Below are 26107 nucleotides of genomic sequence, written 5' to 3' on the forward strand. Positions count from 1 at the left end.
TTGGAGTGGTTCCAATTGATTTGGAAGCAGTATTTTGAGATGCAAAGAAACTGATGAATCATTTTAACTTGCATTTCTATTTGAAGAGCTAATTTACAAAGAAGTAATGGATTGGGAAGAAAGAAGCAAGAATGGTGTTGTGAAAGATCAACCTTCAGGTTAGTGATTGCTTTAATAGTTTGACTGCATAATATTTTTCTTTCCCTATTCATTTTTTATAAGTGGCAACAGTGTGTTAAGTGCCAGCTTGACCAGCATTGGATTTGAAAACTCCTTATGTGAAATAGTCTTCTCCTTTTCGGTTTGTCCTGGTGGTGGCAGCTAACATTTTACTGTTGTGCCAGGCAGCGAACCAACTATATTATGAACATTCTTGTTTCATCCTTGTAACAGCTGCTGATAAGGAAATCGAATTTAAAGCCTTTTCAATGTGCATGACCCTCTTTGTACTGCCCCCAACCAGTTAAAAATGAAAATTAATTTGAATCTAGATAAAATGGAATTGGGTTTTCTTTTGAGAAAATTGTTCATCTAATTCTCTCATCTTTCTACGTGTTTTACTTAGTGGTAGAAGTCTGACTAACAATTAGGTAATTGTATGAGTATTAAAGACATAGTATCTATGGTGTCCTGTAGGGTTCTACTTAAACAAAACTCTTTAGTTATATTTATTTTCTCACTCCACTCCCACTGGAAAGTGCATGCACACACACACACGTAAGTACATGTTGGACTGCTTCTTATTCTTGAATTTTATATTCAGCATGACAAATGTGTCAAGTGTCTAGAGATTATATAACTTCAATACGAATTTAGGTGCTCGTTGTTAACTCAGCGCAAATTTAAGACTTACCTCTGAGAACCTGGATGTTTTGTTTTTGTTCAAACCAGACTAAAATATAGATAGTAGGAAATAGGATAGTTTCATTTGCCTTAACATGACAGCTTTGGGGATTTAGAAAGCAAAAATAAAATAAACAAGAGTCCACTAATTTTTTTTCCTTTTTTAATTTGCATGTAATCCTTCTTTTAGAAGGTATTTTTATTGCAAAAGAATTTTTCAAAGGTTGATGCTTTTTTCCTTGGACTAAGTGTTTATGATTATAATTGAAATGTCTGATGACACTTGAATCCTACTTGGGCTTAAGCCTTTTGTGATACTGATAGTTTTAGGATAAATTCAGCAATTTTCTTTTAATATCTTTTTAAAACCAGCAGGTATTTTTAAAGAAGTTAATAACATGATTATACATGAGTACATATATGATGTTTAGCCACTGGGAAGAAAGAGAATATTGCAGGGAAAGATGGAGGAATAATTGGGATTTTGAGCCTAAAGAAAGACTCCAGGAAAAGTTCAAAATGTATAGTCAAGTAACTTCTTGTTTATACCAATAGTATAGGAAACTACAAAAGGACAGAGCTGAGAAATGACCTAAAGTCTCGTTGCCTGGATTTGCAGCAATGTCGTGCCTCAGATTTTATTATATTTGGTTTTCTTAGCACAGATGCAGCAGTAAGTAGCAACGCCACTCCTTCTCAGTCGTCATCTATCAATGACATTTCATCCATGTCCACTGAGCAGACGCTGGCCTCAGACACAGACAGCAGTCTGGATGCCTCAACAGGACCCCTTGAAGGTTGTCGATGATAAGTTAGAAATAGCAAGCTTGTCATCAGTGAAGGAACTCTCGCTTCCTTGGGCCTGAAATACTTGGGAGTTGATGGAACCAAATAGAAAAACTCCATGTTCTGCATGTAAGAAACACGATGCCTTGCCCCTACTCAGTCGTACTAGGCTTGCCTTGCTTAGATTATAAAATGAAGCAGATTATGTCTAAAGAAAAAAAGTGCAAACCACACTTTTAGAGATTTTGTTCAAGGTCATTTCAGGTGAGCAATTAGAATAGATGAATTTTTTCTTAAGTTGTACAGTAATAGTGACAGTTTCTCATCCTCAGTAACCGTTGGGACTTATATGCATGTGACCACAAATGCTTGCTCAGACTTGCCCTCTAGCACTTTGGAAATCAGTATTTATAAAGCCAAATAATCTTCAAGGTAGTGCTGCTTCTAGAATTGTCTCTTAATCCTCTTAAGTAATTTGGTGTCTGTCCAGAAAAATAGATTTATGTGTATTAATTGGCCACCATCATATTATCATATCTTGCCTTCTTTTAGGGTATGAGTTATTTTCTTTCGTATTTCAGAAGGAATATAATTAAATCTATAAATTTAAAATGTAACTTTTCTTAAATTTGTCATGTTTGGGGCTGAGAATTACCACTGCTAAGACCAGGACACTTTGTTTTCTCTAAATTGTCTTAGTCTGGGTGACTGTACATTCAGCTTTACTGCATGATAAAATTTTAAGTTTTGTTTTGTGCTGCTTAAAACATATATACCTTTAAAATCCTATCTTCCCTATCTCTTTTTTCTTGGTCTTCTGGACTTATTAATTTAAAATGCTACCTAGAACTTCACCTTCTTTATTAGCCACCTAATACCTATGTCAATAATATGATGGCAAATAGATTCTTGAACCCATCACCTGCTGTTAGAGTAGAATTTTATGAAGTGATCACTAAAGATGATTGCAGTCACTTACTAAGTGCTTGCTTTGCTTGAGCCTGGACTGGGTCCTTTCTTACCTTCTGTCACTCAAGGTGAGATACGTGATTTCACAAGGCAGAGTTTCCCTCTTCCAACACAGCATTCTTACTCGACTTTCTTTCTTCTCTGAAAGAAACCACATAAATCCCCCTTTGGTCTGTTTTAGGAAGCAGACTGATTCAGAATGCCTGTTTATGGTTTGTTTTCCACTTTGTGGAGGCATTTCCTTTTCCTAAGGGAAATCCATGAATGTTCTGGAAAAACTTCTGAGGGATATGGAGGAAATATCCTAAAGGGTAGTAATTAACTATTGAACATTTTCTGATTTTAAACTGCTCACCTGAAATTGATACTTTCAGACTGATATGGAAATCATTCAAAGTTCAGTAAAATGCTGAGTATTGAAGTGTCATTGCAGAAATGGAGTTACGATGGTCACATACGGCTACCTGTGCTCATAATGCTTTTCCCTTGAGCTTATTCTGTTACAAATTCATATCTTGTGTTTAGTTATTTTGGAAGCTATTGAATCAACATTGTTCACATTCTATAGAATGTGTTCTGAGGAGGAACTTTGATAAGAAAGTTTATTATAAATATTATCTAAAATATATGATTATCTCTACACCAGTTGTATCTTATTGGTCTTATCACTGGAAACTGGAACCCTTGATGAACAAAATTAATATTGAAGTAATAAATAGTTTTATATTGTGAGGTTTAGACACATTCAACTATAAGATGGAAATACTAACTTGAATTGAGGCAGAAACACCTATTACATGGCTTAGGATTATTTTGGTTTTGGAGGCCTGATGGTATTGTGAAGCAAGTTATCACTATACATATATAAACATCTTAAAATGGCCTCCTCTCTAATACACATTCTTTAAAAAGACTTTACTAAATCTATCTTTAAAGAGAAAAACAAAGGTGAGAGTTTTAAAAATACATTATCTGTCCTAGGCTTATGTATATGCAGCACAGGGATGCTGAGGGCGCATCAAGGTTTCGCTGGGTGATTGTACATTCAGCCAGGCACCATTTGTAAGTGGAGCTAGGTGCCGCACAGATTGGCTTTCTGCTCACTCATTCCTCTGTGTGTTCACGGATGGAGTCCGTGATGGTGTGGACGGGTTTCCTGCCAAGACCACCTTCCATCAGAGATCAGTGAGTGCACCTAGGACAGGCCACAGGGCTGCAGACAGCCGAGCTCCATAGAAATACCTCACCCCACTTCAGGGTCCTCCCTCCTGAGCCGAGATGTGCCAGGGCCCTGGTGCAGTGCAGATGGTTTCAAACTGCTCTCCATAGATAAATGCTGATGTTGGATAAAGAACTGAAAAATTTGCTCAATTTTTCATCTTTTCTATTTTATTTTTGTAATTTATATTGTACACAACCCTGAAGTAACTATTTTGGACACATATTTTTATAAACCAGGTAATTTATTATTAGCCTGGAATTTGGACTAGGTTCGTTTTGTTTGTTGACTTAGTTTTTTGTTAAAAAGGAAGTGACTGCCTCCCCTATGTCAGGTCTTGATTTCAAGTACAGGTTCCAGAGAGCAGACAGAGTCTGTCAGAGTAGGAGAGCATTCTCGAAACACATCCTGCTCAGTGTTGATCAGCTGTGGAAACAGGAGATGGAAACAGGGCTCTGTGTTTATCTCTGCACCCTGAAACTCAGAGCCGCAGTGCTGAAAGGAGAAAACCCTTGGCAGGGCCCCTTACTGACACCCAGAGTCCATAGTTGAAACACTGAATGGGATACTGGTTTAATCCAGATTTGATGCTGTGTAAGTCATGGTAATGATGTATGATGAATTTGTCTGGTTGATTTCTAATGTAACTCCTCTGGTGTTTCACACTGGTAGTAAACACAGGTGTGACCTTTCAGATTGCATATCTCAAAAGTAACATTGCCTAATGTTTTATAATAAAATATATTATGTGTGTTTTGATTGGTGAAAATAATACAAATACATTTTAAAAGAGAAGTGTATAGCATGTCCAATTTTTGTGGTGTGTTTTTAAGTGACAGTTGACTGTGTATTTCTACATCACCATCTCTGATTACAGATTTAACATGAACACAGGTAGATATTGGAGTGTCATCATTTCAATCAATATTAGCAAATGTTTTTAAATTGAAAAGCAAAACATTTCTGTTAGATCTCTTACTGAAAATATTCTGCAGATTCCTGAATCTGAGTTTTCAAAAACATGCAGTGCAAAATCGAGTATTCGGAGTAATTGTTTTCTCACAAGGTGTGGCCAGAAGAATCCACCAATCCGTCAGTCTTTCCTTGTATTACTTCAAATCGTTAATGGTGCTTGTGTGCTTGTGGGTTTTTTTTTTTTTACATCTTTATTGGAGTATAATTGCTTTACAATGGTGTGTTAGTTTCTGCTTTATAACAAAGTGAATCAGTTATACATATACATATGTTCCCATATCTCTTCCCTCTTGCGTCTCCCTCCCTCCCACCCTATCCCACCCCTCTAGGTGGTCACAAAGCACCAAGCTGATCTCCCTGTGCCATGCGGCTGCTTCCCACTAGCTAGCTATTTTACGTTTGGTAGTGTATATATGTCCATGCCACTCTCCTGCTTTGTCACAGCTTACCCTTACCCCTCCCCATATCCTCAAGTCCATTCTCTAGTAGGTCTGTGTCTTTATTCCCATCTTACCCCTAGGTTCTTCATGACATTTTTTTTCTTAAATTCCATATATATGTGTTAGCATACAGTATTTGTCTTTCTCTTTCTGACTTACTTCACTCTGTATGACAGACTCTAGGTCCATCCACCTCATTACAAATAGCTCAATTTCGTTTCTTTTTATGGCTGAGTAATATTCCATTGTATATATGTGCCACATCTTCTTTATCCATTCATCCAATTATGGACACTTAGGTTGTTTCCGTCTCCTGGCTATTGTAAATAGAGCTGTAATGAACATTTTCGTACATGACTCTTTTTGAATTATGGTTTTCTCAGGGTATATACCCAGTAGTGGGATTGCTGGGTCATATGGTAGTTCTATTTGTAGTTTTTTTAAGGAACCTTCATACTGTTCTACATAGTGGCTGTACCAATTCACATTCCCACCAGCAGTGCAAGAGTGTTCCCTTTTCTCCACACCCTCTCCAGCATTGTGCTTGTGGTTTTGTGCATGGATGAGCCTCTTTCATTTTGCTTCTGGTTTTGAGGCCCTTTAGGATGTTTACTACTTAAAACCATAGGAATAGAAGGGCCCACAATGGCTCACTCTCTTCACTGCTTAAAAGGACTAGAATCATTCCAGATGGATGAGTATCAATCTTAATTTTAAAGGTTTCTAGAAAAGGAAAACATTTCTCTTGAAAATGATCTAGGTTCCATTTCTCTATCTTACCCCCTTCCTACTTTCAGAGTAGATAGTACTAAAATACTTTTAATTTATTGACTTAAATGGTACATGTAGGTGGGTGGGATTTTTTTTTTGGTGGGAGAAGGGGTAGTATTTCAGAATAACTTATATACTTTCCTGAAGATTCTGTAGCTACTTGTGTGAATTTAAGTGTAAGCTTACCTTTGACAATAAGGTGATTATTTGATATTTTTGGTCTTTAATCAGGAAAGGTGGTAATAAAATCCATAATAACAGTGACAGATTGGCCAGTGACATCTCTTTGAAGCCAAATGTGACCATGATTTAAGAGGGATGTGCCTGTCATGGCCATTGGAAACCTTTCATTCACTGTGTCCTCAGGGCTCAGGGGTCCTTGTGAACAAGGGTGTTTGCCGTGCCATTTCTGTGCTGTGGGGTTTTAGTGTTGGCAGGGAAATCCAGAATCAGTTCTCTTACCCCCTGCACAACAGTGAGGAAGCTGCAGCCCCTGACCCACATCAGGAAGGGAGCAGCAGAATTGCCCTCAGAGTGCTGTCACACTTGTGCAGATCTTACTCTTCTTATAGTCATGAACACCTTTGAGAGTCTGATGAAAACTGTGATACTCTCCTTAGAAAAAGGCCATGAGCACAAAATTTTGCCAAACTTTCTGAGGAATCCTGAACCCTGGTGGATACCGTGTTAAGAGCCCCTTTCTAGAAGCAGCTTCTGGATGCTTTGTGGTCTTAGAGGGAAGCAGAGCCTGAAGGAGGGTTCTGCTGGCCTTTTCTGCTCTTAGTGGTTCTGACACTTTTACATACAGATCTTGGGTATAAATAGGGACATTTTTACTCTGAGCCCCAGCACAAGTCAGTGTTCTTGTTCTGTGTCAAAAAGAGCATATAGAGTCTCAGTTCAGTGAAATGGATCATTTACAGTATTCCTTCCACATGGAACTTAGGTGCAGGGTAGGAACTATAGGCTTATAATACAGACTTCATAGAAACATAGATGTGATTAAATGCATCTCTTCATTTTAAAGAAGTAGCTCTGTGCTGAGCTTTGAAATAAATTCTTGGCTTTATTTTGTCTACACACTTAGATTTCATAGAGAGTGAGAATGGATGAAGAGGTTCTCTAGTTCATACTGCCATTCAGGGTAGGAATCAACCTGAAGAGGTTATCCAGCCTCTGCTCAGATGGTTTTAGTGAAGAGAATGCTCCTCCCACTGAATTTTTTGTAGTTTTGACTGTTAGAAAGTTCTTTCTTTAACTGAACCAAAACCTGGTTCCCACAACTTCCACCCATTGGTCCCACGTCTTTCCTTCTGGTGAAATAGAGTGAGTCTGATCCACCTTTATGAGACAGGCTTTAATACATTAGTTGGAAAAGTGAGCTCCAAGACTTCTCTTCTCTAGCTTAAACTCAAAGTTCTCCCAACTCTCTTTCATATGAAAAAGCCTCCAGAGCCTCACCACCTCAGTGCACCCTAAGAACATGGGCCCAGAAGTGAACGTAGTATTTCAGATACAGCCTGAGCACACGCCCTCCAAACAAGGCCCCACTAATGAACACAGTCTCAGGTGGCCTTAGCTTTAACAGCCACATCACACTCGCAGCCTGTAATCCAGCAAAATTACTGGATTTTGTGATGTTGCAGTTAATCCTGATTCTGTCATTCTTCATAAGCATTCTGTCTGCCAGCTTGTGACATCCGTCAGTTTTATGAGCATGAACAGGCCTTCTGAAAATTTATCCACAAGGTGACTAATAACCTTGAGCGGCAGGATGGAGCCTTTAGGCAGACCCAGCAGTCACAGTGACAGGAGCCATGTGGCCAGCACTTTGCCAGCCTCCTCTGTAGGGTTTTCAGCCCAATGGCTTGTCATTCAGCTCACGTGGAGTGTTACCTTGCCATGAGGTCAGGAAGAAGAATCTTAATGGACACCTCAAAGAAATCATGAAGACACTTCAGCAGGTGTCTCTGATCTACTTACTTCAAGAAAAGAAATGAGTTTGGCACCGGGCACTGGTTCTCAGAGTTCATTCTTTTATTTTCTCTTGGGAGGAGAAGGTGGTGAGCTCCAGCTTCCCCTTCATGTCTACACCTTTGAGATCTTGTGGCCACTTAGAAATGTGACCAGTTGCTGTCTCAGTGTCCACAAGTGAGTGAGTGGGCAGGGGAGCGGGGTAGAAACAAGTGTTGGCCTTATTTTCTTTCCACGTGAATAAAGAAGTGATGTTTTGAAGTGCACGCAACTGTGATTCCACAAGGGGCCAAGCTGCCCTCCAGTAGCCTGTTGATTACAGAATTGTGTCCATCCAGCACAGTTTATCACCTTGAACATACCTTGCCTTTTTTCAGCTAATAGCAGTCAGGCTACTTTGTTTTTATTTTTGATTTTAATCTGGGCTAGAGTTGCATACAGAATTTCACTAATAGTTAAGTTTGTCCACCTCTCCACATTAAAGTTGATTTCTTGGGTGTTTTTAAGCAGCAAATTATCATACTAAAGATGCTATTTAAAAAAATAACTACTTGACCAGAACACTCAGCTGTACGTGTTTGTTCTCAGATATTCTCAAAGATGGCTCCCTAACGGTACTTGACAAAGGAATAGAATGCAGCAAGTGAAGGCCTGCCTTTTCCTCCCCTCACCCACCCTCCCTGCTCCCACAGGAGCTGACCCCCAGCCCCTTTCAGGAACTTCACTCCTACAGTCATCTCTGTCCTGTGTCGTCACTCTCCCCACCTCTGCTCCATCACTTCCTACCTTTGTGTCACCTGCGTTAAAAAGAAAAAGCTGCTTAACTTGAGTTGCTCCCCTTCACAACAGAAATGAAGAGCAGTCTATACTCATTCTCTCCACCTCCTCTCGTCCCATCTGCTCCCTTTTTTAAATAAAAAAAGATATGTGTGAAAACACAATCAAGAATGAGAAACTAAACACAACATATTCCCCCGTCCAGAGATGACCACTTGATATTTTATTGTATATCTTTCAGATAGTTTTCTATAGACACATACATATCTAGATGATTTTTTGTTTTGCTTTTTGCCCAAATGAGGTCACACTGTACATGCATTTTATAACCTACATTTTTCAGTTAATGGTCTCCAGCTGTCCACGTCGGTAAGTTTTCATCTGGTTTAATACCCAGGGCCTTGGGATTTCCCTAGTGTCCCCAGAGTCCTTTTACTAGTGTGTCCTGCCAGGATCTAGTTGAAGCTCTTGCATTCCTGGTATCTGGTTTCTGGTTGTCATGTTCTTAAGAATCTTTTAATCCTCCGTGACACCAGGATTGTCAGGCAGGTTGGCCTGCAGGATGTGTACTCTCTAGCTCTGTGTGGCTGCTTCCACGGGGTTGCATTGACCATGCTGTCCATCTCCAGTATTTCTTGGATCTGGAATGCATATCCAAAGGTTTGATAGATACACCCACATCTTTTGGTTATAATACATTTAAGTGATAGTGTGTTCTTTATATGAACTCACACCAGAAGACATTTCATATCTTTTTGACCTGCTGTCACCGATGCTAAAATTGACCTCTGGGTTCGGATGATGCCAGTCCAATCCTCTGTCACACAGTCGTGTTTTTCTCATGACTAGAAAGTCATCCACGTGGGCTTACTTTGGCAGGGGCCCCATCCACCACGTATCTCGTGCAGTTAACCCCAGATGATAATCCTTGCCATGAGCAGGAATTTTACAAGGGCTTAGTTCAGCCATCCCACTGACATAGTTCGCTGTCACTCGGCTCTCAGGGAGAGCTTCCCAGATCAGCTCTGGCTGAAAGGCAGGCTCCACGTGTTGTTCCTTACCTTCAGCAACCAGTGCTCAGAGTAAGGTGTGGGTTCAATCCCTACCTCAAATGGTATCACAAGAAGGTTTATATTTCTGACTTTCTCTTTCTTTATTTCCAGTCATTCTTTTGGAGACTTAAATTGCTGTAACTTTGGCCAGGGAAGTTCCTTAAAGCTGATTCCTTCCAGTCCTTTCTACTGACTTCATTAAGTTTTTAACTTTTTATTTTGAAATAATTTCAGACTGACAGAAAAGTTGCAGAAATAGTCCAAAGGGTTCTTGTATACCTTTCCTCACCCCAGTTCCCCAAAGGTTAACATCTTACCACATGTGCTTGAGCCTTCTCTGCATACATACAGCTATACATGCATGCATGCACATTTGCTTATATAGATGCATATGTTCCTGTATACACACATTTATGCTGGCATATAGTCACTAATTTCCCCCCAATGATTGTTTTTACATGCAACCAGATTTTTTTTTAACAAATTTATTTATTTATTTATTTATGGCTGCATTGGGTCTTCGTTGCTGTGCGTGGCCTTTCCCTAGTTGCTGTGAGTAGAGGCTACTCTTCATTGCGGTGCACAGTCTTCTCACTGCGGTGGCTTCTCTTGTTGCAGAGCACGGGCTCTAGGCGCATGGGCTCAGTAATTGTGGCTCGTGGCTCTAAAGCACATGCTCAGTAGTTGTGGCGCATGGGCTTAGTGGCTTCACAGCATGTGGGATCTTCCCAGACCAGGGCTCAAACCTGTGTGCCCTGCATTGGCAGGCAGATTCTTAACCACTGCGCCACCAGGGAAGTCCCCCAGACTTTTTTAGTGTCTGTAAGCTCGTGTATAATGAGGTATATGCATGTACTTTAAAGACAAAGAAGTATACATAGACATATACATAAATAAATACTTTATTAAATGTAGATATGTTAGTAGTGTTTATAATAGGCAGCATTCGTGTGGGTAAATGTGTCCACATGACATCAGAGAAACCTACTAAAGAATCTCTGTGTGTGTGTGTGTGTGTGTGTGTGTAATGATTGACAGTACCCTGGGGAGAAATAACTTATAAAATGTAGTGGAAATTTGAATGCACTCCTCTCAGAAATTGACAGGTCAAGCAAGTGAAAAATTAGCAGAGATCTAGAAGACTGGAATGCCACAGTTATTAAACTTAGACTCATAGAGAATATTACCCAATAGGCAAATTCCTTTTGATCACACATAGAATTTAAAGGAAATTGACTATATACCAGGCTACAGAGGACGCCTCAATAAATTCCAAAGTTAAAAATACACAACTTTTTCTGTGATAGTGCAATAAATTTCAAAATAAATTTGAAAAGATCTCACATATCTGGGAACTAAACAATACTCTAAAAGCAATCTAGGTGAAAGAGGAAATCATAAGAAAAATTATGAAATTCCTAAAATTGCATGACCTCAGAAAAACACTGCATGCCAAATTTGACCCAGCTAAGGCTTAAATACATTTATGAAAAACAGGACAGTTTTTTTTTAATGAGTTCAATGTTCAAGTCAGGAGATTGACAAAAGAGCAACAGAGCAAGCCTAAAGACGGAAAAGGAGTAATAATAAAGATAAGGACAGGGACAAGAAACTAGAAAATAAAAATGAGAGAAAAAAATCAGCAAATCTGAAAGATTAATAAGCTAGATAAACTTCTAGAAATATGATCAAGAAATAATATGCAAGTGACAAAGTGGAAAAGGGAAGTTATTATAGACAGAAAATATACAGTATTCTAATAAATGTGATCATCTACAAGAAGTAGACAAGTTTCTATAGACATATAAAGCACTGAAATTGTCTCAAGGAATGATGGTACTATGCACATCACACATACGAGCTTATTTAATCTTCTCAACAGTTCCATGAGGTCAGTATCATCTCCATCTTAAAGTCGGGGAAATGGAGGCAGGAAGAAAACATAAGCTCCCACAGCCAGAGAGCATGCAAAAATGGGGTCTGAGGCCAGAGGAGCGGGTGTGCTCTGGGTGGCCTCCAGAAAACTTGAGTGGATCAGTGGCTGTCAGAGAAAGTGAAATGGTAATCAAAGGGTACCCTCCCACCCCCAAATACTCTCCAGAAAAAATTAATCTTACAGATCAATTTTTACTCATTTTCAAGAAACAAACTAACTTATCCAAGATTTTCAAAGCCATCCAACTCAGTTTAGGAGGCTGGATTAATCTTGATTCCAAAATTGAATAAAGACAGATCAAAATTATGCCCTTTTCATAGATGCTAACTGAATCCAAGATTGTATTGTTTATTCACGAATGCAAGGGTGTTTATTGAAACTGTTTCAATAAATAACATATTTTTGTTTTAGACTCTCAGAAAACTAAATAGAAAAGAGCTTCCTTTGGGTAGTGGCAGGGCTTATTCTGGGAAGAGCAGGAGGCAGCAAATTTCAAACGCGGAGGGTGAGCTAGCAGAGAAGTGCAGGGTGTGACAGCCGTGAGGGGCCACCTTGGACCCATCAGACCAGGAAAGACTAAGGCGGTGTGGCGGTGGCAGTGAGAGGACTTGGGGCTTGTGTGTGCTGTGGGCCTGTGGAACGAGGCTGAGCCCTGCTGAGCATAGGCAGACAGCCTGGCCGAGGCTCTTCCCAAACCCACTGGTCTAGAAACAGCCCAGCAGCCTAGCTGGAGGCAGAAAGCCCCACTCCCCATGGACACACTGCCGCCTCTGCACAAAATCAAAATGCATCCTTCTACAGGACTATGTCGGGACTCCTCAGCTGGGCCAGGATGCTTCCCAGGGGTCCCCACTTCCAGGACCCCTCCTGTCCCCTCTTCCCCTCATACAACTCCTTCATTTTCAGCAAACGCCTGCTGAGAGGCTCCCGTGTCCCATTAATAAGACACAAATACTTAATCCAGCTGAGCTGACAACTAAGGAAAAGAAGTTGCCTGGGTGAAGGAGGCTCCAATCCTTTTGGCTCCATCTCCAACAGATAGCTCAGCAGTGGCTGTGATGGCCTAGAGGGGCTCCTGGCTTCCACTCTTGTCCAGCCACAGCCCGGCCTTTACCCCACACTGGAGTGAGCCTGCTACAATGCAGCTGTAACCACACGTCACTGCCTCTGTGGCAGCCTCCGTGGGTCCCACTTGACCAGATGGGTGTTAAACCTGGGCTCCACTGCCACATTGCTCACACACACTTTTACATGATCAAGGTTGCCAGCATCACATTTGGGATATTTGGATGTCCTAAAACCACCTTCTGTGCTTTTTCTGCTGATAAATTCTAAACAATTGAAGGTCGGTAAACCATTTTGATGCTGTGATGCAGATTCCTGGGCCCCACACAGATCCTCTGAGTCCAAGGTCTTGGGCATCTGTGTTGTAAATGAGCTCCCAGGGAGGGCCCATAACACATCAACTCTGCCCAGTTGTGGGCCCTTCAGCGGGCAGCAGCTTGATCCTGACCTGCCTGCCTCCCACCCCGCCCCCAGGGCAGTTAATGGGAAGCATGCAGGGTTTGGGCCCCCACCCTGTTGTGCCACCTGCATAAGTTGCCTGCCTTCTCCATGCCTCTCTTGCAGAATGGTGTCCGAGTTTCCCGTTACCACTTGCAAATTACCACAAACAGTGGCTCAAAACAGTGCAAGTCTATTTTCTTACAGTTCTGTAGATCAGAAGTCTCACATGGGTCTCACTGAGCTTAAAGCAGGTGTCAGAAAGGCTGGTTCCTCCTACAGGTTATAGGGGAGAATTTGTTTCCTTGCCTTTTCCAGCCTCTAGAGGCCACCCACATTCCTTGGCTCTTGGCCCCTTGCTCCATCTTCAAAACCAGCAGAGTAGCATCTGACCCTGCTTCCATACTCACATCTTTCTCTGACTCTTCTTCTGTCTCCCTCTTCTGCCTTTAAGCACCCATTGATTATATGGGGCTCACCCTGATAATCCAAGGTAACGTCCCCATCTCAAAGTCCTAACTAAGTCACACCTGCAAAGTTCCTTTTACCGTGTAAGGTCACACATTCACTGGTTCTGGGGATTAGGACTTGGGCATCTGTGGGGGCCATTATTCTGCCCACCAAAAATGGGAGGGATCATCCTGTACCCTTTGTTTTTTAGTGTTTTTTTTTGTGGTACGCGGGCCTCTCACTGTTGTGGCCTCTCCCATTGCAGAGCATAGGCTCCGGACACGCAGGCTCAGCGGCCATGGCTCACGGGCCCAGCCGCTCTGCGGCATGTGGGATCTTCCCAGACCGGGGCACGAACCCGCGTCCCCTGCATCGGCCGGCGGACTCTCAACCACTGCGCCACCAGGGAAGCCCCCACCCTGTACCCTTTTAAATAAGCATTTCTTGAAGTGTGACCCATCTTCTGCCTGCATCAGAATCACCTGGGGCTCTTGTTACAAGCACGGACTGTGGGGCCACCTAGACCCCTAAACCTGAGTCTTGATGGGGGTCTTGGGGCGCTGCCTCTCCTCAAGTGCTCCAGGTGATTCCTAAGCACAGTGACATTTGACATCTTGGATAAATGAGATCTCAAGTTGTGGCAGGTGCCAAGGGCACTTAGGATGGAAGGGGAGGTTTATGCCATCAGTCCCCTGACAAGAACCTGGTGGGCCCATCATGTCACATACTTTCCCCTAAGCTTGGGAGCTGAGGACCCTCAGGAGGTGTTTTCCAGGCCTGCAGATTTAGGCTCTACTGGACACTGCCCCAGGACCCAATAATGCCTCCTCCGAACCTCAGTCTCTCCTTTGGGCCACTTTGGGCTCCTCGTGCCACTGAACCAGTAGGCAGTGAAAGGAGTCAGCAGGGGTGGCCACCCCCAGCTATGCCACCTAGCTGGCAGAAGTGCTGCCTGCAGGCAAGGGACTCTGGGAGGGGTGGGAAAGGGGGTGACCTGAGGGAATCTGAGTGTCCCACGGGGGGCCTGTGGCAGGCAAGTTTTGTACTCCGAGACTCAATCTCACCTGCTTGCATTCAGCGCAGGTGGGTGGATGGCACTGTGCGCGTGCTGGGGTGGCCAGCCTCAAGCTCATGCTTTTCTGCCTCAGGAATTTTGCTTGTACACTCAGCCTTCATGCAGGAGCAACCTGGAAGTAGAGGGGACATGGATAAATTCTCTGCCCAGCAGGAGAATGCTGAGACACTTCCTGTACAGTTCCTTAAAGGGTCTAGGCCTTTATCAGCCATGACAGTAACCATCTGAACAATGCACCCTTTATGGGCTGTCCACCCTTCCCTATCTCACCCTCCCTCTTTTCCCCAGCTCCCTGGGATCCTCTCCTACATGAACCACCTGCACCTCATCTCCCGCCCCGCTTCCAGGGACCCCCCCCCGCATCTGTAATGCCAGCCTTTGTCCTCAGCCAGCCAAGCCTGGAGCTTTGTGATGGGGACCAGACCGACACTCACCTCCCACACACATGCACCACACATGCCACACACACTCACATATTACAAGCACACGCATACATGCATACACACTCTCTCTCTCCTCCGTGATCCCTGCCCAGACTCAGTGGATGGTCAGGGCCCTGGTCTATACACAGTCATTAAATGTGACTGTCTTAGTCCACTCAGGCTGCTGTACAAAGTACCACAGACCAGAAGGCTTATAAATAACAGAAATTTCTCTCTGACAGTTCTGCAGGCTGGAAGTCTGAGATCAGGGTACCAGCATGGTCAGGTTCTGGTGAGAGCCCTCTTTCAGGTTGCAGATGGCCACCTTCTCACTGTGTTCTCACCTGGCAGAGGGAGCAAGGGAGCTCTGTGGGGTCCCTTTTATAAGGGTGATAATCCCATTCATGAGGGCTCTACCTTCATGACCTGTTCACCTCCCAAAGGCCCCACCGCCAAATACCTTGGAGCTTAGGATTTCAACACATGAACTGTGTTTTAATTGAGGTATAGTTGATTTACAATATTATATTAGTTTCAGGTGTACAACATAGTGATTCCAAATTTTTATAGATTATACTTCATTTAAAGTTATTATAAAGTATTGGTTATATTCCCTGTACTGTACGATATATCCTTGCAGTTCATTTATATGATACATAGTAGATTTTTTAATTGAAGTATAGTTGATGTACAATATTATATAAGTTGCAGGTGTACAATATAGAGATTCACAATCAACATATGAATTTGAGTGGGACACATTCAGTCCATAACGGTTACCCCCCACCAGTGGCTGGCCATGTGATGACTTTCCCCTGGAGATTTGCCCTCATAGTAAGTTTGCAGAGTTTTCACCAGAGCCAGCTCGGCTCAAGGAGCTGCTGGGAGGTGATGACTGCAGCACATGCTGTACCCTCAACACAGATCTGACCTCCGGGGCAGCGAGAGAGGATGAGTTTTCACCAGATCCAAGAATGGATGAGTTGTGGGTTTCACTAATAAAATGCACTGGCCAGAGGCCAAAATTGTCCTCACTGTTCTCTGATTATTGGTGCCGGTGCTTGGCAGCCCGCTTGGTGTCAGGCTCGTTCCTGAGTCACCTGCTCCAGCTGGGCCAAGAGTTGGGGCAGACATGTTGCAGGGGCCCTCACAGGCTCTGGCTACTGTCTGAGTGTCTACAGCAGCTGGGACCACAGGATCTCCTTCCTTCACCTATGAGGGCCTACCTCAGACTGCACCCACAGATCCAGCTGCCTCCAGATGTCCCCTAATAGCTCCCTGGCCCCATAGTCTCAGCAAATCCCCCATCCACCCTGGCCAGACCCCAGCTGCCTCTGATTTCTCACACTTTCTCCTCATCTTCCCATCACCCAGTCCCCCAGCCCCCTGCCCCTGCCCCGGGTCTGTGCTTCTCAGATGTCCCCTGCCTGCCTCCCTCCCTCATGTGCACTTCAGTGCAGCAGCTCCAGCGGTGGCCTCCTCAGTGGACAAGGACCCCAGCCCCGCCATCCCAGTGTTGGGCTGGTGGGACAAATTCAGGTGGTCCCAGAGCTGTATGTGGGTGGGAGGTGCCATCTGGACCATGGGCAACCAAGGCAGCGACTGGGGCTGCTGGGAAAGGTCTCATGGGCGTCACGACCAGTACACCTCCGGCTAGAGGGGCTGCTGACAGATTTGAGGTGGAGCCCGCCCCTGGGCCACACGCAAAGAACAGAGTCCCAGCTCCTTACCCCCAGGAGGCCCCGACCTGACCCTGGCCCCTTCCGCCTGGGCTTCTGTACTCTCCCGCACCCTCTCCTCCTCTCCAGGCACAACTGCCTCCTGTCTTTCTCACAAAAGAGGAGTGTAAGCTGGCCACAGCGTCTTTGCTCCTGCTATCCTCTCTGTTAAGGACAATGTTCCCACAGACCTTGTAGGGCTGACTCCTCCTTAGGGTCTCAGCCCAAACCCCATGTGTCCAGAGGGACCTTACCTGAGCCCTTCCATCTAAAGTAGCCCCGGACACACTCAAAGACCTCACCCTGTATTGGTGACTTCATGGCACTTAGGATTCTCTGAAATTATCATTTTTATTATTCTTTTGTTTGTATGGTTAGTTTTCAGTCTCCTCTCCCTAAACTGTGGGCTCTGAGGTGACAAGAACCCCATGTCCTGCTCGCTGTGGTATCCTAGTGTCCGGCATGGTGCAGAGCACACATAGGCCCTCAGGAAATATCCACCAGAGGTGTGTCCCAGGAGGGGCTGGGGCAGAGTAGACTGAGAAGATAGCTCTCAGGATTGCTCACCCTCTGTCCCAACACCGGACACTCCGGGGACTAGTCCCTGGGCATATTCTGGAGTGGGAAGGTAGGCTGGGGCAGCACAGGCCAAAGGGACTTGATGGATGCAGGTAGGCTGGGGAGGGGCCTGGGAAAATGTGGTGCCTGCATGGGGCCAGACCTCTCCCAGGGTCTAGCCATGGCACCTGCAGCCAGTGTCTGCCAAGCTGGGGACAGCTCAGAGCAGAACTCCCTGCTGGCCTCGAGGCTCAGCTGAAGGAGCTGCTGGGAGGTGGTGACTGCAGCACATGCTGTACTCTCAACACATACCTGACCTCCGGGGCAGCGAGACAGGATGCAGGAGACCTCAGGAGACATGGCCTTCTTCCCTGTCCCAGGCATAGCCCTGCCTCACTCAGGCAGTTGGGACATGTGCTGTGGCCACAAGCAAGTTCACAGGCTTCAGTTCCTCCACCACACCAAGCACTGCCCCGACTCCAAGCAGCCCCAACCCTGCACCCAGCATGACAGCAGTGCCTCAGTGGTCCCCAAGCCTTTGCTCACAGAGAGGGGTGGGGTGGGATAGGGAGAGACTGGCCCTCCTCCTCTGAGCTACAGTCTGTGAGGGGGCCCTGAAGTGCTGCTCGGGCCTCAGCGTGTCACGGGTGAGTGGGCCAGCTCTTCTGAGTCCTCTCATGCAGCCCTCTCTCCCTAGAACCCCAGCATGTCTCTGAGGCCTGACCTGAGGGTTTGGGGAATGGGGTGAGAATCAGAGAAGACCCACTGGCCTCAGGACTGGCCTTAGCACCTAAGCCCTGAGGTGAATCTTTGTGCTGGGAACCTCCCCCAACCTGCCTCTGTTTCTTCTTCCCCTTCACCACAGCCTGGTCATCAGCACTGGTTTCAGGCATGACCCTCACTGGGACCAGCCTCTGGCCCTAGCCTTGTCACAAGGCCCTGCTGCTTCCCTGCCCAGCCCAACCAACCCACCTGCCCTAATACATCTATGAGCCCCAGGCAGATGCCTGCTGTCTCCAGGCCTCAGTTTTGCCAACTGTGCAAGATACTGGCTGGACTCTGTTGTTTTCATTTGTCCAGTCTTCTGGAAACAGCCCTTGGGGCATGCTAGAGCAGGGGCATGCTAGAGCAGAGCCCTGCTCCATCATCAGGCTTAGCACAAGGGCTACTTCACCCTCAGCTCCAGGGAAGCAACACCCAGGCCTGTAACCCTCATTCTTCAGGTCTTTGGAAATAGCCAGAACTGGCCTCCTCAGAGCCCGTGCGGCAGCTCTGGGCTCTCTTGGGAATATCAGGCACGTGTGCTCTTTCTGAGGGTGTCAACCCAGGGCTGCTAGGGGCCATTCTGCCATAGAAGCTCTGGGAGATGGGAGAGGTGGATTCCTATTCATAATGTTTAAGCGTCTGCATCTAACTATTCCTGAAAGCAGAATATCTGGACTTTTAATGCTTCATGAGCCAATAAATTATTTTTGCTAAAGCTAGTTGGGTTGGGTGACCTGCCACATCTCCTCAGGCAGGTCCTGACTAAAGCAGAAGACAGATATCCTGACCTCTACACTGGGACAAACGAGGACACATTTAATGTCCAGGTGGAGCCAGCTGAGAAAGGTCACTGGATCTTGTTCAGGCGCCCTCCTCCATTCTAAAAGTGAAATAGCACACCGGTTATCTTCTTAGTTATCCTCTTAGTAGCCCAGTGTCTTCACAGTGGTGACCCACCCTCCCAGTGGGCCAGTTCCCGGGACCACCTCCCCTACAGAAGCCGCTTGGGGGTTGATGAGCACTCTTCCCCACCCTTTGATGCCCACCCTGTGCCCACCAGACACAGGGGCACAGACAAACCACAGTTCAGTAGCCACCTCAGGAGGAGAGTCCAGAGGGGTCGCCAGAGCCTAGCCTTGAGGAAGAGAGGTGAACCAGATTTTAGGGTGCCAGGGGTTTTCCAGGTGAGGGAGTCGGTGGGGGGGGCAGTTCAGGTGCAGAGTCCAGCAGGAGCCATGCTGTGGCAGAGGGGGTTGGCATCTGATGGTTGTAGTGCGTCCCCCTCCACGGGGGTGGGAGGCGAGTCACAGCTGAGGGTTCTGAATGCAAGTCTGGACGTGTGGCCTTGACCCTGAGGCCTGCAGCAGAGGAGAGGCCTGGTGAGCAGGGACACCTCGGGTATGGGAGGCCTCAGGAGGGAATGGGAATGGGACCGCCCGGCAGGGGCTCCCGCAGCCCCTCCCCTCGCCCTGCCCGCCCTGCGCTTCCCCTTGCTGCCGCGAGGGGGCGCCGCGCCGCGCTGCTACAGGGCCGGCCGCCAGCGCAAGGCGGGCTGCACCCAGGAGCCGCGCGGGCGGCAGGCAGCGGGCAGCGGCCCGGGTCTGCAGCGCCGCGGCTGGCAGCGGGCGCGGCGGGCGCTGCCCATGGGTCGGGCTCCGGGGTTGGGCGCACCGGGAGCCGGTGAGTTGGGGCATGGCCGGGCGGGACACGGGCGCTGCGGGCAGGGGCGCTGGGAGGGGCTGCGGCGGCGGCGGGGCGCGAGTGCCTGGTATGTCGCGACGCGGAGGTGCGGGGCTGCGAGCCTGACGGGACGGCGGGTGTCCGGGCCGCTGCGCGGGGACGCGCAGGGTTGACCTGGGGCACAAGTGGACGCGCGGGTGACAGTGCGCGTGGCCGGCCGGGCGGCCGGCCGTGAAGCCACGGCGCGCGGGAGTGTGCAGCCCTCGCGGCAGTGGTGGTGGAAGATGGGAGGGGCTGCGAGGCGCGCGGGGAGTGTGCCCCGAGGGGCGCGGGTGCGTGGGCAGGGGTGGCGACCGGGAGGGGACCGGCGGAGGGCACACCCCCAGCCGCCGTGGCTAGAGACCGGCTGTGCCGCGCGCCCCGCCACTTGACTCGGCGCGATCAGCAAGCTTCCTCAGTTGTTCGGGTGGCAGGAAAGAAAAGCCAGCCTGGACCCAAGGCCTCCCCAACACTAGACCTCAGTTTCCCGAGCTGCGAAATAGTAACAGTAAGGCTGACCTGCCGAGTGGTTGCGAAGAAGGGAATGGGCCTTGTCTGTGGGAGAAGAGGGTGGTGTTGTCTCTGAAGCTGGGATCGGATTGAGGAAAGGATCAGTGCTGCCGCCAGAGAGCCTGCAGGGACAGTGGGGTCAGCTCCGGGTTCTGGGTGTGTCCCTCACACAGTGACGGCAGGCAGGGCCAGGGAACCTGTAGTCCACTCCTCTCTGTGTTCAGGTGGGGAAAGGGAGGCGGGGAGGGGAAGAGGCAAGGGGAGGCTCCTGACCCTGCCCCAGGTTCAGCGTGGGGAGCAATGTTGAAAAAACAGACAAGCCAGTTTGGGGTGGTGGAGGGGCTCACCCCTGCTCCCCCGCCCCTGCCTCCTGGGCCCCTGAGGCAGGTGTTCTGCTGAGCCTCAGGAGTCAGAGAAGTGTCCTGGGAAGATTTTCCTGCAGGGCAGGTGCTGTGTCCCCATCTTAGAGTTGAAGTAACCGAGGCTTAGAGAGGTGACAGGACTTATTCAAGGTCTCAGGACCATGAAGTGGCAAAGCTGGGGTTTCAACGGTGGTAGGACTGGTTCCAAAAGCTATACTCCAGCCACTGAGTCAGGGGAGTGGCTGGGGTTGTTGGCTCACTCGCCTAGAGCATCCATGGAGCTCCTACTGTATGGTATCTGCTCCTGGACCCAGTGCGTGCTTACAAGCAGGTGTGGGAGAAGGAAGCTGAACAAGTAATCAAAGGAAAAACCAAGGTCATGGCAGAAGATAAGTGGTAGGAAGAAAATAAAACCGGGTAATTAGGGTAGGGACTGGGGGAGAGGGGTGGGGAGCCTTATCCTGGTCAGGGAGTGTGTCTCTGAGCAGTGACCACTGGCTGTGATGTGAACTCCCACAAAAAGATCTGAGGGTGCAAGGCCCCTGAAGCAGGCACAGGTGGTGGGTGGGAGGAGCTGGAACAGAGCCAGTTATGTGAGCTGTGGAGTTTGAATTTTCCTCTGGGTGCAGTGGGCAGACCCTGGAGGGTTTAGAGTTGTGAGTATTGAAAGGACTTCCTGAGGCGGGTGGAGAGGACTGCAGGGGGCAGGAGAGGGAGCAGGGGTTTTCAAGGATGAGACAACTGGCTGCTGGATGTGGAGTCTGCCATCCTGGCAAGGCCAGGGGCATGAGAAGGGCAGGGTCTTCGGCAGGTGGTGGAGTTGTTAGCTGTGGTGGACAAGAGAGCCTGGTTTGGTCTCAAGCACTGCCCCACTTCCTGCATCCTTCTAGGCGCCAATCTCAGATCTCCCTGCACCCGGCAGGGGAAGGAGTGCCTGCCTGCCAAGAATTTGTAGAGAAGAGATGCTGGCTGTTTGGGCTGGGTGTTCAGGTTAGTCTCTGCATCCTTTGACATGTTCCCATAAGTTTTTGAATATTATTCCAGCTCTCACTTGTACTTTGACTCAGACCTAGAGTCAGCCATTTCTCAAGAAGCCTCGGTGTCTTTCAGTGGGGCTTGGGAGTGGGGTTAGAAACCAGTATCTGGGCATTAGATGTGCTCATTGCTACCTTGGCGTCATTGGCTCTAGGCCTTCTCAGTGGACTGAGCCAAGAGCTCTTTTTTTAAAACTAAAAGTTAATGTTTCCATGTCCTTTCTCCCACAGTAAGAACCTGGTTCCCACAGAATATAAATATACGTAATAATTTGCTTAATCCTAGAATACACCCAGAATAGTTTCAGAATCACTACATCCAAACCACTACCAATCAAAATCTACCAGGTCAAGTTCAGGATTTCTTTGGCTGCTAAAGTCATCACTATGTGAGTATGTTCTCAATTTGATATACCATTAGTTTCATCTGTTTGTGTTTGCACACAGTTTGGTGGGTTTTTTTCCCTTTAGTCTTTATGATATACTTTTATTTTTTGAATATGTAAAACATTTGTTTTACATGGTCCAAAGGTCAAAACTAAAAAAAAGAAAAAGAAAAGAAGAAAAGCTGTACTTAGAAGTCTCAATCCCATCCCTGTTTCTTCCTTCTTGTTCCCATACCATGGGTAATCATTTGAAATCATTTCTGGTTTATTCTTGCTGGGTCTCTTTTGCAAAATAAGCCACTCATGCATTATTACAAAAGTTAGCATGTACATCTTTTTTGTGCCTTGGTTTTTTCAGTGAAAAATATCTTTTTACCAGTTCACAGAGACTTCCCTCATTCTTTTGTAGAGCCACATAGTACTCCATTCTGAGGCTGTTCCCTACTTATTCAACTGTCTTATGGATGGGCATTTGGTTTTTTTCAGGCCTTTGCTATTAAAAATAGTGGAGTAATGGATAACCTTGCCTATAGGTTGCTTGTGTTTGTGGAAGCATATTATTAATTCCAAGAAGGAAGAGTAAATAAATATTTATTTTGTTAACTATTCTCGATTCCCCTCTTCCCAAATTTTGCACTCCTACCAGCAAGGTATCACAGTGTCTATTTCTCCCACACCCTCGTGGATCTAAGAGCCAGTAAATAGTATTTCAGTGCATCTTAATTTACATTCCTATTATTATGAGTGAAATTAGACAGCTTTTCATTTGTTTACGAGTCATTTGAGTACCTTTTTCTGCGAATTGCCTGTCCATATATTTTGTCCATTTCCTTTTGCATTTGGGGGGATTCTTTAACTTGGATTTAAAAATGTGTTCAAAATACATATTAGAGATATTTATTTAGTGCTTTATCTTTGTTATATTGCAACTATTTCTCCCAGGTTTTTTTTAACTTGTTTATGGTGGGTTTTGCCATTAAAAGCTTTCTATTTTTAGATAGTTGATTTAATCATCCTTCATTTATTGCATCTAGATTTTGAATCCTAGTTAGAAAGGCTTTTCTCACACTCAGTTGTAATGGAATTCACCTATGTTTTCCAATACTCGTTTGGTTTTGTACTTAGTTTACAGATCCAATGTAATCTTTTTCCAAATGTCTATCCCTCTATCCCAACACGATTTATTTAAAAGGCCATCTTTTCTCCAAGTGATCTGAAATACACCTGTATCATATACTAAACATCCAAATGCAGTTGGACCTATTTCTGGGCTTTCTAGTCTGTCTCACACCTCTGTCCCATCATATGCTGGTCTCACACGTAGGAATTACAGTATGTGTGTGTGTGTGTGCGTGTGTGTGTGTGTGTGTGTGTGTGTGTGTGTGTATGAACAGCAAGGAAGACTGTATCTACAACTATTGCAACAAGGGAAAGAGATTGAACTCAATATCCATTATTGTGTTTTGATATCTGGTAGGGCTAATCCTCCTTCCACTGCTTTTAATTTCAGGGATTTCCTAGCTATTCCAACATGTTGCTGGTATCTCTTGTTAGGATTGTATTAAATTTATGTATAACTTCAGGATAATTGATGTTTTTATGAAGTTGAGTCATCTTATCCAAAAACAAGGAATGTCTTCCTTTGTGTTCAAGACTATTTAACCTTTTACTTGTTCAAGACCACTTTCAGGAGCATTTTGAAGTTTTCTTCACATTCTTTGTCAGGTTTATTCATGAGTATTTTACCTTGTTTGTTGCTATTATAAAAGTTTTTTTTCCATTATATCTTGTAACTTCTTATTGTCTACGTGTATATTATTTTATATCTATCTACCTCATTAAATTTATTTTGTTGTTAGACTCTGTTAAATAGTTCAGATATTCTGTCATGTGAAAATTGAAATAGTTTTACTTCTTTACTGATTTTTATGCATCTAATTGCTTTCTCTTATCTAATTAAATTAGCTAAAAACCTCTAATTCAGTATTAAATATTGGATATAATAGGCACCCTTACCTTGCTCCTGACCTTAGTAAAAAGACCTCTAATACTTATTCCACTAAGAAGGATGCTGACTTTAGGGTAAGAATATATATATATATATATATATATACACATATATATATGGAGTATCCATTAATTTCTATTTTATTGGGTGGTTTCTTAAAGTAAGGAATGGGTATTGATTTTTGTTGAAGATATCTGTGGAGACAATTATGATATTTCTCCTTAGCATAATTAATAAGATGAATGATATTAATGGATTTCCTAATATCAGGTCTGGGATGAGAGTGAGGCAAACAATAAGACACAAAATTTATTAATATGAATGTTAAGCCATCTTTGCATTCATGGAATAGAAACCACTAGGCATGATATATTTTGATATGGTTGGATTAGCTATCTATTGCTCTATGGCTGTGTAATGAATTACCATAAATGTAGTGGCTTAAAACAACACACATATATTATCTCATAGTTTCTATAGATTTGAAGTCCAGGCGTGGCTTAGCTGGCTTCCTGCTGGTGTTAGCCAGGACTGGGTTTTCATCCAGAGGCTTAACTAGGAATGGATTAGCTTTTCCACTCATATGGTTGTTAGCCGACTTCAGTTCTTTGTGGTTGCAGGACTGACAGCTTAAGTGTTTGCTGGTGGTTGGAGTCTGCTCTCAGCTTCTGGAGGCCACCCACAGTTCCTGGGGACCACCTGTGGTTCTTGCCACATGGGCTTCCCCAGCATGGCCTCTTTATCAGGCCAGCAAAGAGAGCCTCTAGAGTAAATTTGCTAGACAGAGTCCTGTGCAGGGGAATCAGGAGGTGATATCCCATCACTTTTTCTATATTCTGTTGGCTAGAGGAATGTCAAAGGTTCCATCCGCACCCAAGGCATGAATACCAGGAGATATAGGGATCATGGTCACCCTAGAGTCTGTCCACCACAATGGTGTTGGATTTTGTTTGCTAATATTTCTTTTTGCTAAAGTTTCCCCAGTCATCTCTTGGTTTGATAAAGCTTAGCTTCCAATGGGTTTTCCAGGAAGGGCTCATGAGTTCAATAGTCCCTGATTTCTTTCATGTTCAATATGTTTTCTATAACCCTGATACTTGAAGGATAGCTTGGCTGGTTATAGGATCCTGACCTACACTTTCTTTCCTTGAGTTTGTTAAAATGCTGCTCTGGATGGTATTTCTTACATGTTGTTGACAAGAAGTCTGAAATAAACATGCCTTCCTTCCCTTTGTGAGTGACTTGATCATTTTTCTTAGAGCTCCAAAGGATTATTTTTTTCTTTACCTTTAACGTCTAATCAGTTTTCTAGGAAAAGTCTTGGAGTTGAGCATTTGAGATGTTTTCTCAAGTATAAGTGGGGGCTTTGACTATGCAGAGTCAAGTCTTCTTTCATTTCCAGAAAGTTTTCTTGGATAATAATTTTAAATGTTAAAATTTTTTTCTTCCAGTAATATGTCTGTATGCTAGATCTTTTTTTTTTTTTTTTTGCCTGTCTTCTGTATCTATCACTTTCTTTATGGTTCTCTTCACTGCTGTTTTGTGGTTGTTTTCATTCATTTCCTCAATGAGCATTTAAAAATTTTTCAGTCAAATCTCTTCTCCCTAAGAGAGCTTCTAATTTAGTGTTCAGTTCTGAGTTGATTTTGTCTTTCATTTTCTTTCCTGAGTTTGGGAAACTCTAGTTTCATGTTTACCTATTTTTTGGTCCGTATCAACTTTATACTTCAGATGTTTTTTTTCATATATGAATCTTTTCTTAAGGCAGTTCAAGTTGGGGCATTATTAAATTGTTCCCCTGTGAATTGATTTGTGGGGAGAATGATTGTCATTCTTAAATGGTTGTCAACCTTAA

The 26107-nt window shown here is 45.0% G+C and overlaps 1 protein-coding gene across 5 annotated transcripts in view; it reads left to right on the plus strand.

The window, feature by feature from the left end:
* MAPK9 (mitogen-activated protein kinase 9) overlaps positions 1 to 5090 on the plus strand; it is a 60020-nt gene extending 54930 nt beyond the window's left edge. For 4 of the 5 annotated variants that reach the window (XM_022563314.3, XM_089909813.1, XM_089909811.1 and 1 more), the window contains 2 exons: positions 87 to 158; positions 1509 to 5090. In XM_022563314.3, the coding sequence (XP_022419022.1) occupies positions 87 to 158; positions 1509 to 1651 (215 nt within the window). In that variant the 3' untranslated portion in view covers positions 1652 to 5090. Of the gene's footprint in view, positions 1 to 86; positions 159 to 1503 lie in introns of all 5 variants that reach the window. The other variant, XM_022563316.3, reaches the window with a different exon arrangement.
* The last annotated feature ends 21017 nt before the right edge of the window (positions 5091 to 26107 follow it).

This window comes from Delphinapterus leucas, chromosome 3 (assembly GCF_059928025.1).
Source record: "Delphinapterus leucas isolate spDelLeu-1000000601 "Yukka" chromosome 3, BTC_Dleu_Yukka2, whole genome shotgun sequence".
Classification (NCBI taxonomy): domain Eukaryota; kingdom Metazoa; phylum Chordata; class Mammalia; order Artiodactyla; family Monodontidae; genus Delphinapterus; species Delphinapterus leucas.